Genomic DNA, 22,341 nt, shown 5'->3' on the forward strand with positions numbered 1-22,341 from the left:
AACTGAGCGTCCAGTAAAGGGGTCAGATGAGATCATTCTTTTCAGGCTTGTTAAGCACCAGTGAGCTGGGGATTCCGAAGGGGACTTCTCAGAGGGAAACTGCTGGCGTAGGGTGACTTTGGTGAGACTGAAGATGGAAACGCCTCCTGAGGTTGGGACTGTGCCCGTCTTTTCCACGGCTGTACCACTCAGGCCTAACTCATGAGGACTCAAATTCTTGTTGAATAAATACAGGCAAGAGTACACAATAAGTGTTTAAGAAATATTCATAAATATTCACCATTAAGTGAATAGTAAAAAAAATTAGTTTAATATTTACTAAATGAACACCCACGTAAAATTATGAATAATCACCTCTTACATATTAAGCGGTCCACATTTTATTTACTGAAATATTGTTCCATATCAAATATTATGTTATGTGCTGTCCACATATATAATAAAATTGACAACATAACCCAATGATGGTTGAAGGCCCTGAGTGGAGTCACAAAGTTGGTAAGATGCTTTCTGAGGCCTTCACCACATTCTCTTCTGTGGGACAGAAAAACGCAGAAATGAGTAAGCTTGCGCCAGCATGGAGACGTACAAGACAGAGTGTCCAGGGGAGACGGCATGAAGACAGCTCAGGAATACAGGCTCCACAGAAGGAGATGCCGTCTAATTAATCCTAAAGGAAAGCTGGAAGAAGATAATGGTGGGCAGAGGCATTAAGCGGTGTTATGAATAAAAAGAACCATTATAAGAAAACTATAAAAGTCCGAAGCCACCTTATGAATAATAAAAAGGCATTTGCAAACATGAAGAAAAGAAAAACCTTAAAAGAGTTATGAAAGGCAATGGAGGAAACAGGATGGAGGTACTGTAGGCAGAAACTTAAATTATCACAGTGCTTTCTGTTTTCTGGATACAATGGAGAATAACACAATAGTTTAACTAAAATTTAAAAGTGATCACTGAAATTAGAAAAAATATTGAACATGTCTGTTTCGAGTTGGTCCTAGTAGGAATCTTGACTAGACGGTTCCCTAGGAAAAGGACCCACATCTGTTTTCTATAGTCGCACTGTTGGTAGAATTATTCAGAAATAATTATGTTCCATGGTGGGATGCTGAATGAGTAATTGAAGCAGGGTAACTGTAAAATGGGATTTGGGTGGATAAAAACATGTATCTATAAGAATGAAGGGGTTGTGTATATTTGCTGTGATACTGACTTAGAATTTATAGTAACATGATGTATTGCTATCTTACAATCTTTACCTTTCCCAGCTCTTCCTACTGAAAAGCATAGAAACAAGTCAATTTAGCAGTGACAAATGTCCCTGGTCTACAGATTCCTGCCTGCAAATGGAACTTCCCCTAAAAGAATCCTCAGGGTCGTTGTAAAATAGGGGTATGATGTGTGAAAAGCCACATCTATGAGACTGAGGAGCAAAGTAAATTTGCTGTTACTGTGCCACTGTGGAGGGTTAGGCAGTGACCACCAAGAACTTACCATTTCACAAGATAATCTCAGTCACATAGCCAGCACCCATAAATTAAGAAAATCTAAGAAGATTCCTATTAACATCAGAACATGAAAGTGTCCTCGTGGCCAGAGCATGCTCACTGGACGTAAGGAATTCAGGAAATGTTTGCAAAGTATTTAAACAATGAGATGACTTGTGAAGAACAAAAGACCGAGCTGTACCTAGAAAAATGCCTTCCGTGAAAATGCAAATGAACATTGTTCCTGTAGTTTGATCAACATTATAAGATCCATCTGTGTACATAAGGGAGTGTTCTAGATTCTAAAAATAGCAACTGAAAATTTGGAGAAGGGATCTCATTTACAACATCATGTAGGATAATAAAATCTAAAAATCAACAGAACAAGAAACATGAGAAATTTTTATAAAGCAAACCACAAAGATAAATGAGAAAACATAAAGATTTGGACAAGTGTTTGAGGACAATAAAATATATCAAAAAGAAGAAAATTCTCAAACTAATCACAGATTTTTCAGAATGTAAAATTTATTTGCAGTTTGGATAATGAATTGCTGGAAATTTAAAAACAGTGACCCATGTGAATTCCACCTTTTAGATTTCAGATATGTTAGATATGTTAGCAAATGATATTTGCTTACACCATATGATGAAGAGAGAAGTGTCCATGTAGAATTAGGCCTATGAATAACTTTGCTTATGTATAATTCAACAAATAATAAAATGTATTATTTGAACCTAAAGCAGAAAATAATGTAACTCATCAATAACTGTACTAAAACACTTCATTAACTATTTGGCATGGGTAAAATGAAGCTTTATTCCCACACTCAATGTCGATTCTAGAGTATTATAAGCTAATACAAAAACTAAAATCATAAAAGTAAGAGAAAGGATCCAGCAACTCCATTGCTGAGTACATATACAAAGGAAACGAGATTGCATGCTGAAGGGGAATCTCTGTGCTTCCATTCTCGTGGGGGAGCGATCCACAATAGCCAAGCCAGGAAACCAACGTATGTGTCCTTCAGCAGATGGGTGAGTTAAGAAGACGCCTTATAAGGACACAAACACTATTCAGACTTCAAGGAAATGGCCATCCTATCATTTGCAGCAACATGTATGACCCTATGGGACATTATATAAGCAGAATAAGCCGGGCACAGGACAGTGACAAATGATTCTGCATGATTTCACTTGTATGGGGATGCCAAGATGGTTGGTGTCTCAGACACACAAGGTAGGAGTGGTTCCCAGAGCTGGAGGGATTACCAGGTGGGGATGAGACACTGTTGGTTAAAGGTGCAAAATTCAGCTAGATGGGAGGGAAGTTCAAGGTATCTACTGTACACTGCAGTGACCATACCTGAAAAATTCTGAGCATTATCCCAGTAATATGTGAGATAATTCATGTTGATTAGCTAGAGTGTGACACTCCACAACTCAAAACAATATGCTATATGTGACAAACACAATCATGTCAGTTTTCTAAACTTTAAATTAAGAAATCAAAATAAAATATAGATGGCCAATTAATTATATAAGAGAGACATAGGGAAAAAGGTTAGGTGATATGAAACAAAATATCCCAGGATCTCTGCATATCATCTATGTAATTTAAAAAAAATGCAAGGGCTGGAGAGATGGTTCAGTGGTTAAGAACACTGGCTGCTCTTCCAGAGGACCTGAGTTCAATTCCCAGTAACTACATGGTGGCTCTGTAATAAGATCTGGTGCCCTCTTCTGGTGCGCAGGCATACTTACAGGCAGAACACTGTATATATAATAAAAGTAAATAACAAATAAATCTTTTAAAAAATGCAAAAGCTAGAAACATGAGTGGTTAATACACATAATTTAAACACTCTTTTTAAAATCCAAAAGATAAAGAAATTCATCACAATAGAAGAGAGGTTATAAAAATAAAAGTCATGGGGCTGGAGAGATGTTTGGTGGTTGGAAGCACTGGCTGCTCTTGCAGAGGACCCACATTCAGGTCCTAGCACCCACACAGCAGTTCACAACCAGCTGCAACTCCAGTTCCAAGGGATCTGATGCCCTCTTCTGGCCTCCACAGGCACTGCATGCAAGTGGGCACACACACACATACACACACACACACACACACACACACACACACACACACACACACCAGGCAAACACATAGATTAAAAAAAAACTAAAACAACGTAAGTCACTTAACTAAATTCAAATGATTAAGAATTCATGAAAAATTACTCAGCTTTACCAGCCACAACAACCAGGATAGGCAACCAGCCTAGAGGTCCATCAACAGATGAAAGGAAAAAGAAGTGTGGCGCATATACACGGTGGAGCTTTCTCAACTGTGGAGGCAGTGAAATGACGTCACCTGCAGGAGTCATGCTAGTGAGACTCAAAGACAAATACGTTTTCTCCCATATGTAGGTCCTAAATTTAAATATTTATATCTAACATATATGTGGCATAGATGTATATATGACATGAATGTAGAAGGGGATTTGGGAGCTAGAAGGAGACCAGCTAAAAATAAAAGTTATTTCTGAGGCTACACTATGAAGAAATGCAATCTTTAAAAGCAGGGTCGTGGCTCCTGAGGAGATGTGAGGGCACTTCGGGAGCTGGCAGTGTCCCCCTTTCCAGCTGGAGTGGCAGTTTCTCGGGTACTGATCTAATCTTATTTCTATGCTTTGGAGATTTCAAACAGTGAAAACTATCAAAAATACTCTAATTTTCATGAGACCAACACAATATGAATGAATATTTGCATATAAAACTACACCCACAACTGTAAATATGCACGTGAATATACAGAATACACTTATTCTGTATTTAGAATATTTATTAAAATATTGTAAAATGATAAAAGCAAATTTAACACCCAACCATAAAAGGAATGATATCTGTTTGTGTGCTCGCGTGTGCCTGTCTAACAAACAGGAAAGAGCCGAGCATCCCGCATCATTTGGGAGACGAGAGCCAGCAGCATAGTGAAACAGCACTGACCGTCAGGAGGACACAAAGGGGCCTGCCGTGACAGTGAGGCTGTGGAGGGACTGCACCCTTGTCCACAGGACTACAAAATGAAACCGCTGTGGGGCTGGGAGATGCTAGGTTGGTAAAGTGCCTTCTGAGAAAGGTCCTCAGCACCCATAAAAAAATTCAGTCTAGGCAACTGGTGAGCTCCAGGGTTAGTGAGAAACTGGCTCAAAACTGTGTGGAGAACATGTGATGCCAGCCTCCACACACATGCACCTACCCACCCAGCCACACCCAGCCACACCCAGCCACACACAAACACTAATGATGCAATTGTGGAAACGGTGTGGTAGCGAGGCAGGCTTCTTAAAAATAAAACATGGGATTACTATATACTAATACAAAAGAATTTAAAGCAGAGAAGTGAACAGCTGTACACTAAGGGTCTGAGTAGTCTTATTGTCATAGTATTTTTTAAAAGAAAATAATGCCAAGTGATTGTCAATCACTGAATGGATAAATAAGATCCATACACAAGTCTGAAACTAGATCTCTATCAAGTACTTCTGTACAAAATCTTGGAACCCCTATATAAAGGCCCATTCAGAACGGATAAAAAGTTTAATGTAAGCCCCGAGACTACTGGAAGAAACCAGGGGAATATTTAAAGACACTGCTACAAAGATTTTTCTGGATAAGTCTCCCCCGCCACTGCCACAAAAACAGGACACAAAAGCAAGAATTGAAGTTGGATTAGCAGCAAGTTAAAAATCCTTCTGCATTACAAAGGAAACAACTTACAGAATGGCAGAAAATATTTGCCAATATTCATCTGATGAATGGTTACTATCCAGAATAGATGAGAAACTAAAGGAGCAACCAAAAGACAACAGAAATGAGAAAGTGATTTTGATTTATAATTCTCAAAAGGAAATATATGAAGAGGTACTCAGTGTCATTAGTTATCAGGGAAATGCAAACTATAACCACCCATGTCAGAATGATTGTTAGCAAAGACCCAATCAGCAAATGTTAAAGAAGATTAAAAAAAGATGACTATTATATGCTCTTGGAGGAAATGTAAAAGAGTGGAACCACCATGGCTAAAAGCACAGAGGCGCCCCCAAAATTAAAAACTCGCCACACTGCGGTGTGTTTGTGATGGTTAATACTGACTGTCAGCCTGACAGGTAGGATAATCTGGGAGATGGGTCTCTACCAGGCCATGTTAATTGAGGTGGGAGGGACCTATGCACTCTGAGTGTCACTGCTCTCTGTCACCCCTCTCCTGGAGGTGGGAGAGGGAGCAGAGCAGCAGTGAGCTTTTAAGGCCTCTCTTCCTGACTAGGAACATTTTGTGAGCAGCTGCCCCAGGGTGCCTCCAGCCCTGACTTCCCGCCATCACAGACTGAGTAGCCTTGAACTGTGAGCTAGAATAAACAGCTGTCTCCTTTAAGCTTCCTTTGTCAGAGCATTTTATTGCAGCACCAGGAAAAGAAACTAAGACAGTATCCAAAGGTTACCTGGGTTTATATCCACAGGAAATGACATCAGCATACCAGATACCTGTCTGTGTGCCAGTGTTTACTGCAGCCCTGTTTAGAGTGGCTGACATACGCATACGCCCAGGTGCCCATCAGCAGACATGTGATATGTACACAATGGAGTTTATCCGGCCACAGAGAAAAATTAAAGCTCAACATTTGCAGCAAAATGAATAAGACAGACAAGTCTGACAGAGACAAACCAGTGTCCTCATCATCCGTCTCATGTGTGGGAACTAAAACCAATGTTGACCCGTGAGCAGAATAAGTTTAGGGTGACAAAGAGCGGGAAAACCATAGCTGGGTTAATGCGCATCATACACATGTACGGAATCACATTGACCCTAATAAGATGTACAATTAGAAAGTCTTAACAAGGGTTTTCATAAGAACCTGTAACCTGGGTGAATATAATTAATGACAATGCCTTGTACAACTCAACTAAAGGCTCTGCCTGCCCTCCCTCCCTCCCTCTCTCCCCCTCCCTCTGAGACAGAATTTTGCTCTGTAGCTCAGGGGGGTCAAAAGCTCAGGACCCCATACTTCTGCCTCCTGAGCACTGCTGTTCCAGGCATCACCACCACACCTGGCTGTAAAAGAAGGTTCTGAATGCACTCATCACAAAGTAATAAAGAATTGAAGAGATGGATATGCTAATTATCCTGTGTTGATTGATTGATATCCAGTGCTCAAATACAAGTGTGAGCAAATATTAACAAAAATGTACTTTTAAAAGAATCTAAACAAAACTTTGAAATGCACAATGTAGCATAATTCAGCTTTCATAAATAGCAAAACTCTGATACTCATGAATAGGATATGAAGGCATTATGTTAAATGAGGTAAGCCAGACACAAGTATGAATGTTGTACAACTGCAATTATATGAGTCATGGCTCTCTGATGCTGGGGAGAACGAAGACTAGGAGGTCATCTAGACATGAGTATCAGCTGGGATGCAAAGGAGGTCTGGAGATGAGTTGTGTAGTGGAAGGAAAGCAGTGGGAATGGACTTAATGGGCCTTAGGAACTGTACACCAACAGTCATTAAAACGGTGACTTTTACCAGAACTAAGGAAGTAGCAAGCTCTTGATTGCCTTCCCATGGCCCCTCTCCCTCTACACGGCCCCACACTTCTCTTTTTGCAGTACTGAGAATTGAACTAGAACTCCATACTTGCTAGCATTATTGTGGTGTTTTTGTTCTATCTCTTTGTTGTTGTTTTTTTGTTGTTTTGTTTTGTTTTGTTCTGTCTTTTTTTTTTTGTAAAATGTGCAAGAGACCAGCCAAATGGCTCAGTGAGTAAAGACAATAAGCACCATGCATGACTGGGAGCCCACCTGGTGGAAAGAGTCAAGACTTGCTTAATGAGTTAGAACTACACCTGGCACTGCTAAAGTGACCAAGAACCTCAGATTGTGTAGGTCATGGGCCCTGGGGAAAAACCTACTATTATTCTGCTAAGTGAACATAGCAGTGACATGACTCCAAATGATGAGTGCATTACTCAGCCACCATGGGAGAAACTTCTTGCAGTAGATATAATTAGCATGGAGACCTACACTGGACAGCGTGAAGAGGGTGAGACATTGGAGAACTCAGCTCTAAACGGGGTTTCCTATCAGTCCTTGACCACAGCCAGACTCAGGGGTCTCGACATAACAGGAGGTCAAAGACTGTCAAAGCCAAAGGTGATGGATGACTCCAAGGGGACAGTGTCTTCCACACAACAGGACTGGTGCACACTCAAAACCCAGAGACGGTGACAGCACACACGGGGCCTGTACAGGCTCAAACTAGACAAAACCCCAGCCCTGAGAGGGAGGAGCGGACAGAGTCCCACCCTAACCAAGAAGCTCTTTGCCGGCTGGGAAAGGGAGCATCAGCGTTCTCCAAGAGAATGTCACTGAGTGTGACACACTATCCAGGAGTTGCTGGTCAACACAAAATGGACTCTGTGATTTTTGTGTACTTGGTGTATTGTTTTGTTATTTTTATTTACTAGTTTTTTGTTGTTGTTTTGAGAGAGGAATTTGGGTAGGTAGAGAGATATCAAGGATCTTGGAGGAGTTGGGGGAAGGGAAGAATATTATCAGAATATAGTGTGTGAAAATGTTCTAATGTAAGACAGATGGGAAAATAGTTTGGACAGTTCATACAGACTGGTGGAACCAAACCTTCCATTCAAGGAAGTATGTAATTAGCACATTTAGGAACTCACAGTTATTTTTGAAAGACGTAAGGAAACTGTATCAGACTCTAGAATCTCAGAAGCATTGCACTCAATTCAGATGTGAGGAAGCTATTTTGTAGAAGTTTTTCTAACATTAAAGGCACAATCTGGATGAAATGGTATAAAAACTAGGACAGGCTTGCAGCCTGGGTTGGGCTGGTAGTGCCTGGCGATGCCATCAACTGGGAAGAATCAGAGGAGTAGCAAGTCCTGAGGCTTTAGGAGCTGTGAGCAGGCAACTTAAAATAGCTGTGTAATAGTTCAAGTTGTCGAATGAACTCTACAGGGTACTCGTTCTATTTTATGTTACTTTTTGTTTTACTTTATTCTGCTCCTACCTGGCAATGCTATCTTTGCAAGTTTCTACACTAATAGCGCTTTAAAGAACAGAAAGCTCAAGAATTCCAATGTACTGTTATGATAGCAAACAATTTCACAGCAGTATTCCTTCCAGCATTTGGGGATTGTGTCTGTTGGCTAAAAATGTGCTGTTTGTAAAGTTGAGCTATTTGGAACTTGGATATCCTAGTTTATTTAAGTTTGTCAATGACATTATCACATAAGCCAAAGCAGCTATTACCAAGACTTGCTACCATCAAAATGGAGAGAACATATATATGTGATGCCCCAAGTCTCTGATTATAGTCCTTTCTTCTAATCCTGTTCACTCCTTACACTTTCTGAAAAAGTTCACTTTTCGAATGAACCTCTTTGTTAATATCTTCATTAAACAAAACTAATAAACGAATAGCCCTGTCTCCCTGTCGTTTCCCTAGCCTCTTGCTCCTCTTCCCTGTCATCTCTGTCTCATCGCTCCATCTCTTTGGACTCGGCTTCAATCCCGTCCACTGTATCTGTGTCTGCTGTGTGTGGGTGGGAATGGGAGGAAAAATTAGGGAATACGGACCATGTAATGAACATCACATGCTGGCTATTTGTGGAGCAGAGAGGCGCAGCCTATGTGGCCGACCAGGCTAGGCAAAAGAAGAGTACCCACACACACCACATACACGTGCCTTTTGCTTGCCAAAAGCAACTGTTTCTCTTTACATTTACCCAAGGCAGAAGCAAAGACCCAAAAAGGTAGAACAAAAGGAAAAGCGGTAGAAATAAAAAGATAAAACATAACCCCAAGCCAAGAAACTCAGTGTCCATAAAACTGTAATTTTTTTCTTTGAGACAGGATCTCACCATGCTGCTCTGGCTGTCCTGGAACTCACTCTGTAGACCGGGCAGGCTGACCTCGAACTCACGGAGATCCACCTGCCCTTGCCTCCTAAGCACTGGGATTAAAGGCGTGCACTACCACCACCCAGCTAAAACTGTAGTTTGCTCTTATATTCTGTAGACTCCTTCCTTTATGCGCTTAGGCTCTATGCATGGGGAAGCGGCTCTCTTTAAGAACACTCATTCTAAAGTTTCCCTCTAAAGACTTTCCTTCTGCTTTGTGGCTGAGGGGTCTGGGTAGCTGGGTAGTTGGGGAGGTCAATTAGGAGGAAAAGGTGAAGCTAGCGGAGGAGGAGTAGCCGGGGCTCCCTTCTGCGCAGGCGATACGAGTCTGACCTAGTAAACACCTGCTGTAAACAACTGCTTGTGGTCTAACTTCCAGAAAATGATTCTACAATTTTCCACTTCATGTCAGCAGAAAGAAAAACGCCAAATCCTTTAAACCCCAGGAGGCCAAGGTAGACAGATCTCTATGAGTTCAAGGGTAGCCTGCTCTACATAGAATGACTCCATCATAAGCAAAGAAAAGCAAAACAAACAGCAATAACAAAAATAACTGGGCTGGCACCGTGGGTGAGAGTATATGCCACTCTTGCAGAGGACCCGAGTTCAGAGCCCAGCACCCACAGCAGGAGGCTCACAACCTCCTGTGACTCCAGCCCCAGAGGGTCTGATGGCGTCTTCTGGATTCCAAGAACACCTGCGTTCACATGTGCACCTAGCCACACTCTCACTCACACACTCACACAAAAGTAAGACAAGGTAGTTATTTAAGAAGTGGGACCATGCCGGGCAAAGGTGGCGCACGCCTTTAATCCCAGCACTCGGGAGGCAGAGGCAGGCAGATCCCTGTGAGTTCGAGGCCAGGCTGGACCGATAGCCTCCAAAACAATATAGAAAAACAAAAACAAAAAACAAAACAAAAAAAAAGAAGTGGGACCAGAGGCATTCAGGGAAGGTGTGCTCAGTGAACCCCACGCACAGGCCAAATGGCTTTTGTCCAAGGTTGACTCAGGCTTGAGAGTCATTGCTCCCAACTTCAAGCCCCTACCCCATGAAGTCAACAATGAATCCATTTTTGTTTGGTTTGTCTTGTTTTTCCAAGTCCTTATTATCTCCAAGATCAGCACAGAGCCTGTTGAAGTGCAAGGGATGGATGACCAGCTAGAAACCCACAGGCCTTCATCATTTCTATTGAAAGAAATGATTGGGCCAGCAATCAGAACCACAAGATGTTGTACCCATAAAGGACAGCTCAGATCTCTAATGACAATATCAAGCCATAGCTGCCCAAAGACACGAGGGTCAGCAGAAGGCTCCTTTCCCAGGCCCACTGGCCATACCTCCAATGCTTCTCATTCTCAGAGCATGGTGTCTTTTGACAAGTTGAATCTTTACTTTAAAATTATATGGGACTTGTGTCCACTCTATCATCTTTTTCTATGCAATAGCCACCACTGCAATAGATTTGTATGAACTATAAAAAAAATGCCCTTATGCATGCAAACATGATCAGAACAATTCGGTGTTAGATACAGGAGCAGAAGAGACGGCCACGAACAACAGAGGGTAGGCTAAGGGCCAGAAGAGCTAGGTTGTTTTACAGCTTTTGATAACAATTACCAGTAAGTTCTTCTCTCTGCCACCCTAAGTAACAGGAAATAGCCCCAATTATAGATAGCATCAAAACAGAAACCAAGTAAGACAATGCTTCACCTCAGAATGTTACACTAAGAAAACATTTAAAGTATTTCCAGTGAAGGACTTAGGTGAGGCACTAGCAATGCATTTCAACAGTAATTATTAGAAGTACATTATTATTCCAGTTTAGATATTTTCTTAGCTATCAGCAACAGTGGACAAGACCTTTTCGATTTATTAAAGGTTTACACACCGATGTATATTTCAGAAGATAAACTTTGGAGTCCTTTAAAAGTGAATTTCTAAGAGTATGAGGACAGGCCTTCAAAAGGCACGCAGGCTGCATAATTAGTCACTAGCACAGAATTGGTTCAGTATTTTTATTTTTCTGTAACTAAGCAATGAACTAAGAAACTGAAATAATGTTTTAAGTTAAACTGTACAATTGGTGTTACAGAGATTATAGAACACATCAATCACATCATGTATATAACATATAATATACCTATATTTATTATATACTACATAAATTCATATTAATATTTATTAAAAATGTCAAATGTAGGCAAAACCAACCTCTAAGAAATGCAATGATAAAACAAGTAAAATCAATTTCATCATCCCAGCTTAAAATGCAAAGAGCTTTCCAAAAATTTAAAGTTATGTATTTTATGAAATGTATAGTCCTTAGTTATTCATGAATGCCACTCACCAAAATTTATTTGTGACGCTGGAGGGGTGGCTCAGTGGTTAAGAGCACTGACTGTTCTTCCAGAGGACCTGGGTTTAATTTCCAGCCCCCACTTGGAGGCTCATGACCACCCGTAATTCCAATTCCAGGGACCTGATGCCTCGTGGTGCACTCTGTGGTGCACATGTATCCATAGCACATAACACTCATAACACATAAATAAATACAATTGATTTGCAATCTGTGTTAGATATTGTTCTATAACTGTGATAAATCCCTGACATAGTCATTGTCATTTTGGAGTTCCAGTCCCTTTACTGATGCAGCATAGGGTGGAGAAAACTGCACCTCACGCATGGAAAGGAGAGAGGAAGTGAAAGTCTTGGGTCCCACAATCCCCTTCAGCAGCAAGCCTTCAATCACCTGAATCAGTCCTTTGCCCAGGGCCACCTCTTCAAGACTGCACAGCATCCCAGAGGCACCAATCTGAGGATCAGGCACACGGCATTTCAGATCCACAGTAAATGACCCTAAAATCTACTTGTCACTTAAGGGCATATACAGAGTAGCACATCTCCTTATTTATTTGTTAGTTTGTTTTTGAGTTGCCTAACAAGCTATTCCTAGCTCAAGAGAGAGACAATGTTCTGCCTTCTTTTTGGCTAATGCCATGCTCTTAACACTTGTGCTGAAAGGTTGTCTATGGTGTGCCTGATGAAGAGTGTAAGGATTTCTGGAAGTTTCTGTTAGGAGTTGATTATATAGTTCTCTTAGCCATGAGTCCATCAACAACATAGGCCTAATAAGGTGTCTTTAAAGAGAAACACAATAAAAACAAGGTTGTATTTTGAGTGGTTGAAAAAAATTATGGGACCAGGCTTTGAGAAATCTAACCTTCAGGGCACTGGTTCAATATAACATTTACTAATCCAGCACCTGTGGTGACTTTAGGACGTATGTATCACAACTCCCAGGAAATGAAAATCAGCCCAAAAGACACACTTCGCTGTCGTTAATTTCTTTATTATATTTTATTGCTTGTCTTCTTTCAAGAATGTAATAAAAGAAACTAATATTAATTTCCAATAGAAGATATAACTATGTCTTGTTTCTTCAGTATTGGTTACATCAACTTTTCTAAATCTGGAAACTTCACTAGATGACAACATAATGAGATGCCGTAGCTCGTGGATCTCCTGGGTCCTCCAGGTGCCTTGGTTTGGGATAGAGTTTATTAGAAGGCCTTGTGGTGATAACTACTGGCTAACGGACATTTCAAGGCTCCTGTGGAATAGTCCAGTGCTGTTAGCATCTAACCTGAGATTCAGGTAATATGAACAAGCAGATGGCTGTATATGTCCTGTAGGCTATTTAACAGCAGATCTTTGGCTGTTGCTATTCTATACTTTATTTTTTAGAAGCCTTAAAATGATCCTAGTGGAGGAGGAATCTATTTCTTTGTTCAAAAGCGTCCCCTGCTTCCAACTGACCTGAGCATTGATACCAGCACCAAGCTGTTCTCATTAAGGTTCCAATCTTATCATTCTCTCTGGGGGCACAGGAGAAAGCACACACTTTGGAGTCAGGCCTGGGATCAATTGCCAGCTCTGCCTTCTCAAAACCATAAAACCACTGGTTCAATGCTTACTGCTCGAGTCCCTTATGCGCTTAGCTGCGTGGGCGATGGCCACACTGGAGACGGTGCCTGTGATGTCTTAGCTGTGTGGGCAGATGGTCACAGTGGAGAGGGAACCTGCGAAGGTTCTGGCACAGCTGGGGCAGAGCACTCTGCCCCAGGGGTTACAAACTCCAGGGGTGGACTGAGCCTCATTCTTGTGATAGTTGCTTACTATCTGCTTTTCATCAAGGACTAACGATTTGCTATATTTAGAGACAAAGTCTTGCTGTGTAGCTCATGCTATCCTCAAATTCATGATCTTCCTGCCTTGGCCTCCTAAGTATGAAGATTAGAGGGGAATGCCACCATAGCCACTTGGGTACAAGTTTTTTTTTAGATTGAGAATTCTGAAGATCACATGTCAGTGCCAAAAAAAAAAAACCCAAAAACAAAACAAAAAAACCCCACACAAACCAAACCTGATAAACAAAACAACTTTCTACTTTGACTGAGAGAATTTTAAGTGGCCTCTGGGCAGACAGAAGCCTGTTTCCAAAGGCACACAAGTGTTTTAGGTAGAGCTTTGACATCAGGCCTTGACTAGACGGTGGATTGTGAACTGAACAGTCACCTGCTACCCCCAGATAGGATGAATGGAGCCCATGTCAAAAGTCAAAAAGCTGTGCTTTTGTCACACAGCTGAACCGAGTCCAAGCTCATAGAAACTCAGGAACTCTATCTAGACCGACTGTGTTCAGGGGACCCAACAGGCCCCCCCATATGTGGGAGACAGTTGTGAAGCTTGGACTATCAGAAGAACCCCTGGCAGTAGGACCATGATATAATCCTGGTACATGAGCTAGCTTGTTGGAGCCCATTCCCTATGGTGGGATGCCAAGCTCAGTCCTAATGCATGGGAGAGGGGCTGGCCCTGCCCCACCCTAGTGTGCCCGGCTGTGTGGACTCCTCATGGAAGCCCTGACCTGTGGACTGGGGATGGGCTGGGGGGAGGCAAGGGGCGGGGAGGGAGAACTGTGGTTGCAATGTAAAATGAAATTTAAAATAATAAATTATAAAAAAAGAACAGTTAAAAAAAGGAAGTTAGAAATATTTTGGATTTCATCAAAAAGTTTTAAGTCCACACTGAGAGATGACATGAAGAAATAAGAGGGCTTCAATATCCTGAGAAAGGAAAGGTGGTTGTTTTGTTTGTTTGTTTTTGTTGTTGTTTTGATTTGTTTATTACTGTAGCCCAAGTACCCAGGAGGGTGTTGTGTATTTGGAGAGTATCATTAGAATATGAGATGCTGGCCAGCATGTTATATATATGTTCTGGTATGGTGTTGACTGTACAATGATTAGAATAAGCTCTTCACCAATAAGCACACATTTGTGCTCTAGCTGGTTACTGTTGTGCCAGAATCTCATCCTATATAGGTCTACTTTACGAGGCAATTTGAAACCTGTTATTCTTTCTCTTAAACATTATCCATGTATTTATTTCTCCCGGCAACAAGGGTGTGTGGATGAGGAGGGGGCTGAAATGAGATACTTTTAGGGGGAGTTAAACTTTCGGCACAAAATTGGTTTGAATATGTTGAATGGATTGAAAAGGAAAGAAATTGAAGGTTGGAAAAAGTTGGAATTCAATGAGACACAGGTGCATTTGACAGATTTTTTATATGCCAGATTTCCCCTGTACAAGTTATTTCTGTATGAGGAAAGAGTATCTACATTCCTCCTGCTCTGTAACAGGAATGGGGGCTCAGCAAAGCTAGTGACCATTGCATCCACTTGGAGGTGGTGCTAGGTCCGGAACCCAGACTTCTGAATACTCAGAAGCAAACAGTCTCAGACACAGAGAGTGAGCCTGCCGTGTTTTGAGAATTAAAATAGGGCAGTTTAGCTAGAATTAAGAGGTTGTAAAGAAAAAGTCTTAGGAAATCTGGCCAGAGAAATAAATGAGAAATGGATACTGTGGTGCACACCTGTGACCCCAGCACTTAGGACGTAGAGGCAGGAAGATCAAGGAGTTGAAGGCCACCTGAGGTACATGAGGTCCAGTCTAAATAAACCAAGAGATAGATTAGAGTACCTTAACTAGTGCAAAGACAGCATCTGGATTTATCTGTGTGGGTGATGTCAGAATAGCTTTTAAGTAATAAAGTCCTTCTTAGAAAGAAATCTTAGGAAAGGTGGATAAGCACAGTAGACCTGAAGAGGTGGTCTTCATCTTAGGAGAGGTGGATATGCACAGTAGACCTGAAGAGGTGGTCCTCTGTGCCCCGCTCTTGAGCAGAATGACGAGGGACTGGACAGCCTCGGGCTGAGATGCAGCACTGGGCACTTTCAAGGGCTGTAAGCGGACGTCTGCAGACCCTACCCTGTCAGAGGAGAAGACCGGCGTCGTTTTCCTCTTCCCGTTGTCTTCTCTTTCACAAGCAGATGAAAGAAAGAGGTCCATTTAAAGAGCTGCCCTTTGTTCTGATTAGAAGCTACTGAAAGTGCGCAGAAATTCATGGAAAGTTTAGCCTTCAAGGGCAGGAGGTCTTTGATGCCCCACACTAGTGAGGAAACAGAATCTTTTCCTTTTAGTACATTTAGTGGGAAGAAGTTCACGGACTAAATTTGGACTTTTAAACTCTTTCCGGGCTAGTGGAGGCAAGTTTTAAACAAAAGGCTTTCCTTGTACTTTATTAAAAACCAAGAGAGTGAATCTTGAATAGCATGCATGCCACCCACGGCAGGCATCCTATCGTGTGTCATTTCGGCTGATGGATGACAGCGTTTGGCCAGCTGCACTTGCTGAGGACCCTCTCCTGTGCACTTCTGTGACTGGTGATGCAAACGCACCGCCCTTTTCTGGGAACACAGAAAGCCTGAGTCAGGCCGCAGCGGCTATTAAAGCTCTGGGTCGGGCAGGGACAGGCACTTCCACGATGAGGCTTCCTGGATGGTACTGGCTGAGCTGCGCGGTCCTGGCTGTCTGCGGAGCAGGGCGAGCGTACAACCTGACCCAGGGGCTGGAGGATGCGAGCGCCCAGGCCGCCGCCTGCCCCGCTAGGCTGGAGGGCAGCGGGAAGTGCGAGGGCAGCCAGTGCCCCTTTCAGCTCACTCTGCCGGCACTGACCCTCCAGCTCCCGCCGCAGCTCGGCAGCATGGAGGAGGTGCTCAAGGAAGTGCGGACCCTCAAGGAAGCCGTGGACAGTTTGAAGAAGTCCTGCCAGGACTGCAAGTTGCAGGCTGACGGCCATGGAGACCCGGGCGGGAACGCAGCAGAGACGGCCAGGGACAGCCGGGTCCAGGAACTGGAGAGTCAGGTGAATAAGCTTTCCTCTGAGCTCAAGAATGCAAAGGACCAGATCCAGGGGCTGCACGGGCGCCTGGAGACGCTACATCTTGTAAATATGAACAACATCGAGAACTACGTTGACGACAAAGTGGCAAATCTAACGTTTGTGGTCAACAGTTTGGACGGCAAATGTTCCAAGTGTCCCAACCAAGAATACACCCAGTCACAGCCGGGTAGGTGTAATGAGCTTCTTACCATTTGTTCCTGGAAGCTGTATAGCGAGATAGTGGCCATAAACATTAACCCGAGGGAGTAAGTTAATAAGTATTTCATCTGTTGGTTACAGCAGGAAAAACAAGTATTTTTCTCAAATGAGAAGTGATAAAGGATCTAATTACAAAAATCCTATCCGCTGTATCTGTTAGAAACACGGGCAGTCAGTCTCTAGAGCTTCCATGCTAGCTAACCCACCCACAGGCAGAAGCAGATTCCTCCGGGACTAGTGTGCGTAGCCCCGCTCAGTGTCTTATGATAGATATGGCAAAGTTCCCAGCTGTTCTTAGGTCTCGGAAATCAGGTCTTGGGTGGCTTCTGGCCACTTCTCACAGCAGCAGGTTGTTTTTGAAAGCGTTTCAAAGACTATCTGCTTGATTCTCAAATATCTAGTGAGAATGGGAGACTATATATATATATATATATATATATATATATATATATATATAGAATAAAAGCAGTTCTGTGGGTGCAAAACTTTTTGGTTTGAGGCTTAATAGCACATTCGTCCTCCCCATCCCAATTACTTAACGTTAACACTGATACTGTTTTTAAAGACCACAGACTAGCTGCCTACTGAGCCCGTGGCATTGTTTTCTGTGATTCCTGAATTCCCAGGACCCTTGCTGATGGTGTTGCCACACCCTAGAAGGCCACCTCAATGTTAGGATCTGTGCTTATCCTGACCGTGAGGTTAATGGGACATAGTAGCGATCATTTCATTTGGAATCTCGTGGAGGTGGTAGGTCATGGTGTCAAGGACCACTGTCACCAGTGACCCTGGCAGCCTGGATGGAATTCACCCTGCACATTACCAGGTAGACAATGATGTTTTAAGTGACATCACAGGGTTTATATTAGATATGGCACTGCACAGTGACTTGTAATGATACAAAAAAGATTCTATTATTTACTTTTCTCCTAAAAGTTTTGGGACATGAAATATTAGGAATTCTAAATACATATAAATAGATTTCTGTGCCTTACAAGAATCTTAAATAACTTATTTTACCTGACTCAAATTTTTATAAAAATGATCTGGGAACAAATAGTTGGTATCTGATCTCTACAAAACCCTGCTTCTTCTAGAAAACAAACTGACTATACCTTTCTGAATGATAAATTCAGAATAATATTGGTATGTTATTGGGACACCATTTTTTTAAAAACTCGAACGTCTTTATAGTTGCTAGGTTAAAAGAGAGTGCATTTCTGAGCTGATGCTTCCTTTGGAACATATCCCATAACCTTTGCTGATGGTGTCTAGAGTGTGGTCCTAGGAGACTTGGCTTCGTCTCAGTTTAGGACAGAGAAAATGAATGGTTGTGAGAACAAACTCTCTGCCAGGCAGACTTGACTTTATGTCCTACCTCTTAGCACTTGTTCCAAGTGGGAAGAATCACCAGCCTTCTTAGAGAGGAGCTGAATTTATAAGCAAGCTGGCAGTGACACCGACCTCACAGTGTTGGTGCAGGTATTCAGTGCAAAACTGTTAGTGTTCGGTAGGGTTTCTGGAGGTAGCTGGTCCTCGTGAAACCTTGCTTATACTTATTCCATTCTTGTTTGTTGTTGGTGTTGTCACCATTATTGCCAACCATAACATCCCTGCGTGCGTAATAACACTGGTTGGTTCTGAAGCCTTAAAACACATCTGTTAACCAGGTCCAGGTGAGTGTATGAGAGCCCGGTTCCATGATCTCCATTAACTAATTTATCAAGTTGCTTTTGAGTCTAAGGATTCTTCAGATGCATAGCTTTTGTTAACAAGACCCCATGCTTTTTCTTTCCTCCCTCTTTCAGTTCAACACCTAATATACAAAGATTGTTCTGACTACTATGCAATAGGAAAAAGGAGCAGTGGGACCTACAGAGTTACCCCCGACCCCAGGAACAGTAGCTTCGAGGTGTACTGTGACATGGAGACCATGGGTGGAGCCTGGACGGTGCTGCAGACTCGCCTCGATGGAAGCACCAACTTCACCAGAGACTGGAAGGACTACAAAGCAGGCTTTGGAAACCTTGAACGAGAATTTTGGCTGGGTAATGACAAAATCCATCTGCTGTCCAAGAGTAAGGAGATGATTTTGAGAGTAGATCTTGAAGACTTTAAAGGTGTCTCTCTGTATGCCTTGTATGATCAGTTTTACGTGGCTAATGAATTTCTCAAGTATCGATTGCATATCGGTAACTATAATGGCACAGCAGGAGATGCCTTACGTTTCAGTAAACATTACAACCATGATTTGAAGTTTTTCACCACCCCTGACAGAGACAATGACCGGTACCCTTCTGGGAACTGCGGGCTCTACTACAGCTCAGGCTGGTGGTTTGATGCATGTCTCTCTGCAAACTTAAATGGCAAATATTATCACCAGAAATACAAAGGTATCCGCAATGGGATTTTCTGGGGCACCTGGCCAGGGATAACCCAGACACAGCCTGGTGGCTACAAGTCCCCCTTTAAAAAGGCCAAGATGATGATTAGACCCAAGAATTTTAAGCCATAAATCGTTAGTGTTCATCTCTGCTGGTACTCATTATCTAAAAGGCAATGAATTCCTTCTGCCCTTTACCATATACTCCTTTGCTATGGATGAAACATTTCCTTTTAAACTTCACAGATTTTGAAACAAAGTTAAAAATATCTAAAGAGACTACTTTGTTGCTGGTATACAAAGAATGCTTGTAAGCTCTGGAGTTATTGACAATTATACATTATTTCTGCAAATGCTTTAATTTTCATAGCCGAAAAAGTTCCCTACTATATTTATTACTTTTTATAATTAAAAAAACTAAATTATTCAGCATGCTAAATTCTATATAAACACTTTTATTTTTACTAGGGCTAAACTTGCATATTTGAGAATACATCAGTCTTTTCAGGTCAAAGTTACTGTGTATCTGTATGTAGCCAAGAATTGTAGTATTTGTTTTGCACCAAGAGACCTTTTAAGTTCTTAAAAAAGACGCAGGGAGATAATATGTGTAGCTAAACTTATTCGTGCAATATTCATGAAATGTATAATATGTCATTAAAATATCTTAAAATGAAGTAGCATAATGTTTCTTCCCCATCCAAGCTGGAGAATGACAATAACCCTGAAGACTTTGGTTTAGTAGTAATGCATTCACTGTTTATATATAGCCTATTAGAACCTCATGCAAAACCTGCTTTGCAGTCAGCCTCTGCTCTGCTCCAGATGCACAATAGTTTTCAATGTAAGGTGCTAGAACTACTGTAAGACTTTCTTGGGGAAAGGCACAATAGGGAAAAAAAGCATTTATTTAAACTTTGAAAGCCAATCCTACACCCAAAGCAATACTATTGTTGAGGGATCAACTTCCTAGGAGGCTGACTTTTCTAGAATAAATTTACTTAAGATGAATTTTGAAATAGTAGTTCAAAATTTATACATTGTAATACCAAATTAATTGGATTGCTTATTTCAGTCTCAGAAATTCAAGGAATATAATATTCCAAACATAAGTTCCTAGATCTTTTAGAATTTCTTAATTGTAGAATGCCAAGGATCATATTAAAAGGCTTTTAGGAGCAGTTTCATTTTATCATTGTGAAAAGGGACCATTTCAGAGAGAAACAAGGCTTGACAGGAATTAAGTGACCAAACGTAAAATATAGATTTCAAAGGCTGTTTACCTACTTGGTACAATATTGAATGTAAGTGGCGTAATTGATTTTATTTTTTCCATTTAAAAAAGCCAAGAAGATTTTGATATTATACAATATATGTGTTTCAAATCCTGTCTACTATATGTAACTGTATAAGTCTAAAGACATTTAAGTCATAAAAATGGACTGATGATAGCCAAGAAAAGTATACATTCATATTTAGTGTGTCTTTTTCAGGAGAGTTTGGTGAATAACAGTAAATACATGTAAATTATCTTTGCACATTCAATGGATCATTTCCTACTATACTCTTATGGTGGTTTTCTAATGAACTCTTTAACACAGAAATTTATTTTTAAAATCATTTTCTGTCACTCATTTAAAAATATATTGTAGACTTCGATAATCTTTAACCTGTTTATTGAAATAGTCCTTTGTTTTTACTGTTCACCAATAAATGTCAATGTTCATAAATGTACAATATTTGCAAATGTATAATTTGAGTTTTGGTTTCATTTGGGTGACTAATACTGATTTTAATTACTACTTTATTGCTGAACATTATTATCCTTTAAAAATGCTGAGTGAAACTAATTTCTTTTTTTAATTTAAATTAAAAACAATCTTATTTTACATACCAGTCCCAGTTCCTTCTCCCTCCCTTCCTCCCATGCCCCCCACCATCTCCCCATCCCACCCCCATTCACTCCTCAGGGAGGGTGAGGCCTCCCATGGGGATCATCAAAGTCTGTCACATCATTGGGGGCAGGGCCTAGGCCCTCCTCCCCTCTCCCCCCCCCCATCTAGGCTGAGAGAGTATCCTTCCATTCTTGCACTAGGGATAAATACTGGTTCCACTGCCAGAGACCCCATAGACTGCCCAGGCCCCCAAGTGACACCCACTTTCAGGGGGCCTGGTTCAGATACATGCCAGCTCCCCAGCTGTCAAACTGGGGTTCTTGCGCTCCCACTTGCTCAGGTCAGCTGTTTCTGTGGGTTTCTCCAGCATGGTCTTGACCCCTTTGTTCGTCACTCCTCCCTTTCTACAACTGGATTCCAGGAGTTTGGCTCAGTGTTTAGCTGTGGTTCTCTGCCTCTGCTTCCATCAGCTACTGGATGAAGGCTCTAGGATGGCATTTAAGGTAGTCATCAATCTCATTATAAGGAAAGGGCATTTAAGGTAGCCTCTCCACTATTGCTTAGATTCTTAGTTGGGGTCATCCTTGTGGATCCCTGGACATTTCCCTAGTGCCAGGTTTCTCTTTAAACCTGTCATGGCTCCCTTTATTCAGGTATCTCTTTCCATGTTCTCCTTCTCAATTCTTTCCCAGACTCAGTCTTCCTGATCCCTCATGTTCTCCTCTTTCCCTCCCTTTCCTCCTACCTCCACCCCCACCTGCTCCCAATTTGCTCAGGAGATCTTGTCTCTTTCCCCTTCTCTGGATGATGATGTAAATCTGTCTTAGGGTCCTTCTTGCTTCCTAGTGTCTGTAGGGTTGTGAACTGTAGGCTGGTTACCCTTTGCTCTATGTTTAATATCCACTTATGAGAGAGTACACACCATGTTTTTCTTTCTGTGACTGGGTTACCTCACTCAGGATGGTTTCTCTAGTTCCATCCATATGTCTGCAAATTTCAATATTCCATTGTTTTTTTCTGCTGAGTACTCTGTTGTGTAAATGTATCACATTTTGTTTGTCCATTCTTCAGTTGAGGGACACC

The 22,341-nt window shown here is 41.7% G+C and overlaps 2 protein-coding genes across 2 annotated transcripts in view; one reads left to right on the forward strand and one right to left on the reverse strand.

The window, feature by feature from the left end:
- The window catches only part of Ccdc146 (coiled-coil domain containing 146), a 142,276-nt gene that overhangs the window by 63,085 nt on the left and 56,850 nt on the right, over positions 1–22,341 (reverse strand). The window lies entirely within an intron of this gene.
- Positions 16,346–21,097, forward strand: Fgl2 (fibrinogen like 2; the record flags this gene model as incomplete). The annotated part of the gene is given in 2 exon segments (NM_001287615.1): positions 16,346–16,948; positions 18,789–21,097. Coding segments are annotated over 2 exon segments (1,293 nt in total). The 3' UTR covers positions 19,496–21,097.

The sequence above is a fragment of the Mesocricetus auratus genome, unplaced genomic scaffold (assembly GCF_017639785.1).
Source record: "Mesocricetus auratus isolate SY011 unplaced genomic scaffold, BCM_Maur_2.0 Super-Scaffold_100043, whole genome shotgun sequence".
Lineage (NCBI taxonomy): Eukaryota > Metazoa > Chordata > Mammalia > Rodentia > Cricetidae > Mesocricetus > Mesocricetus auratus.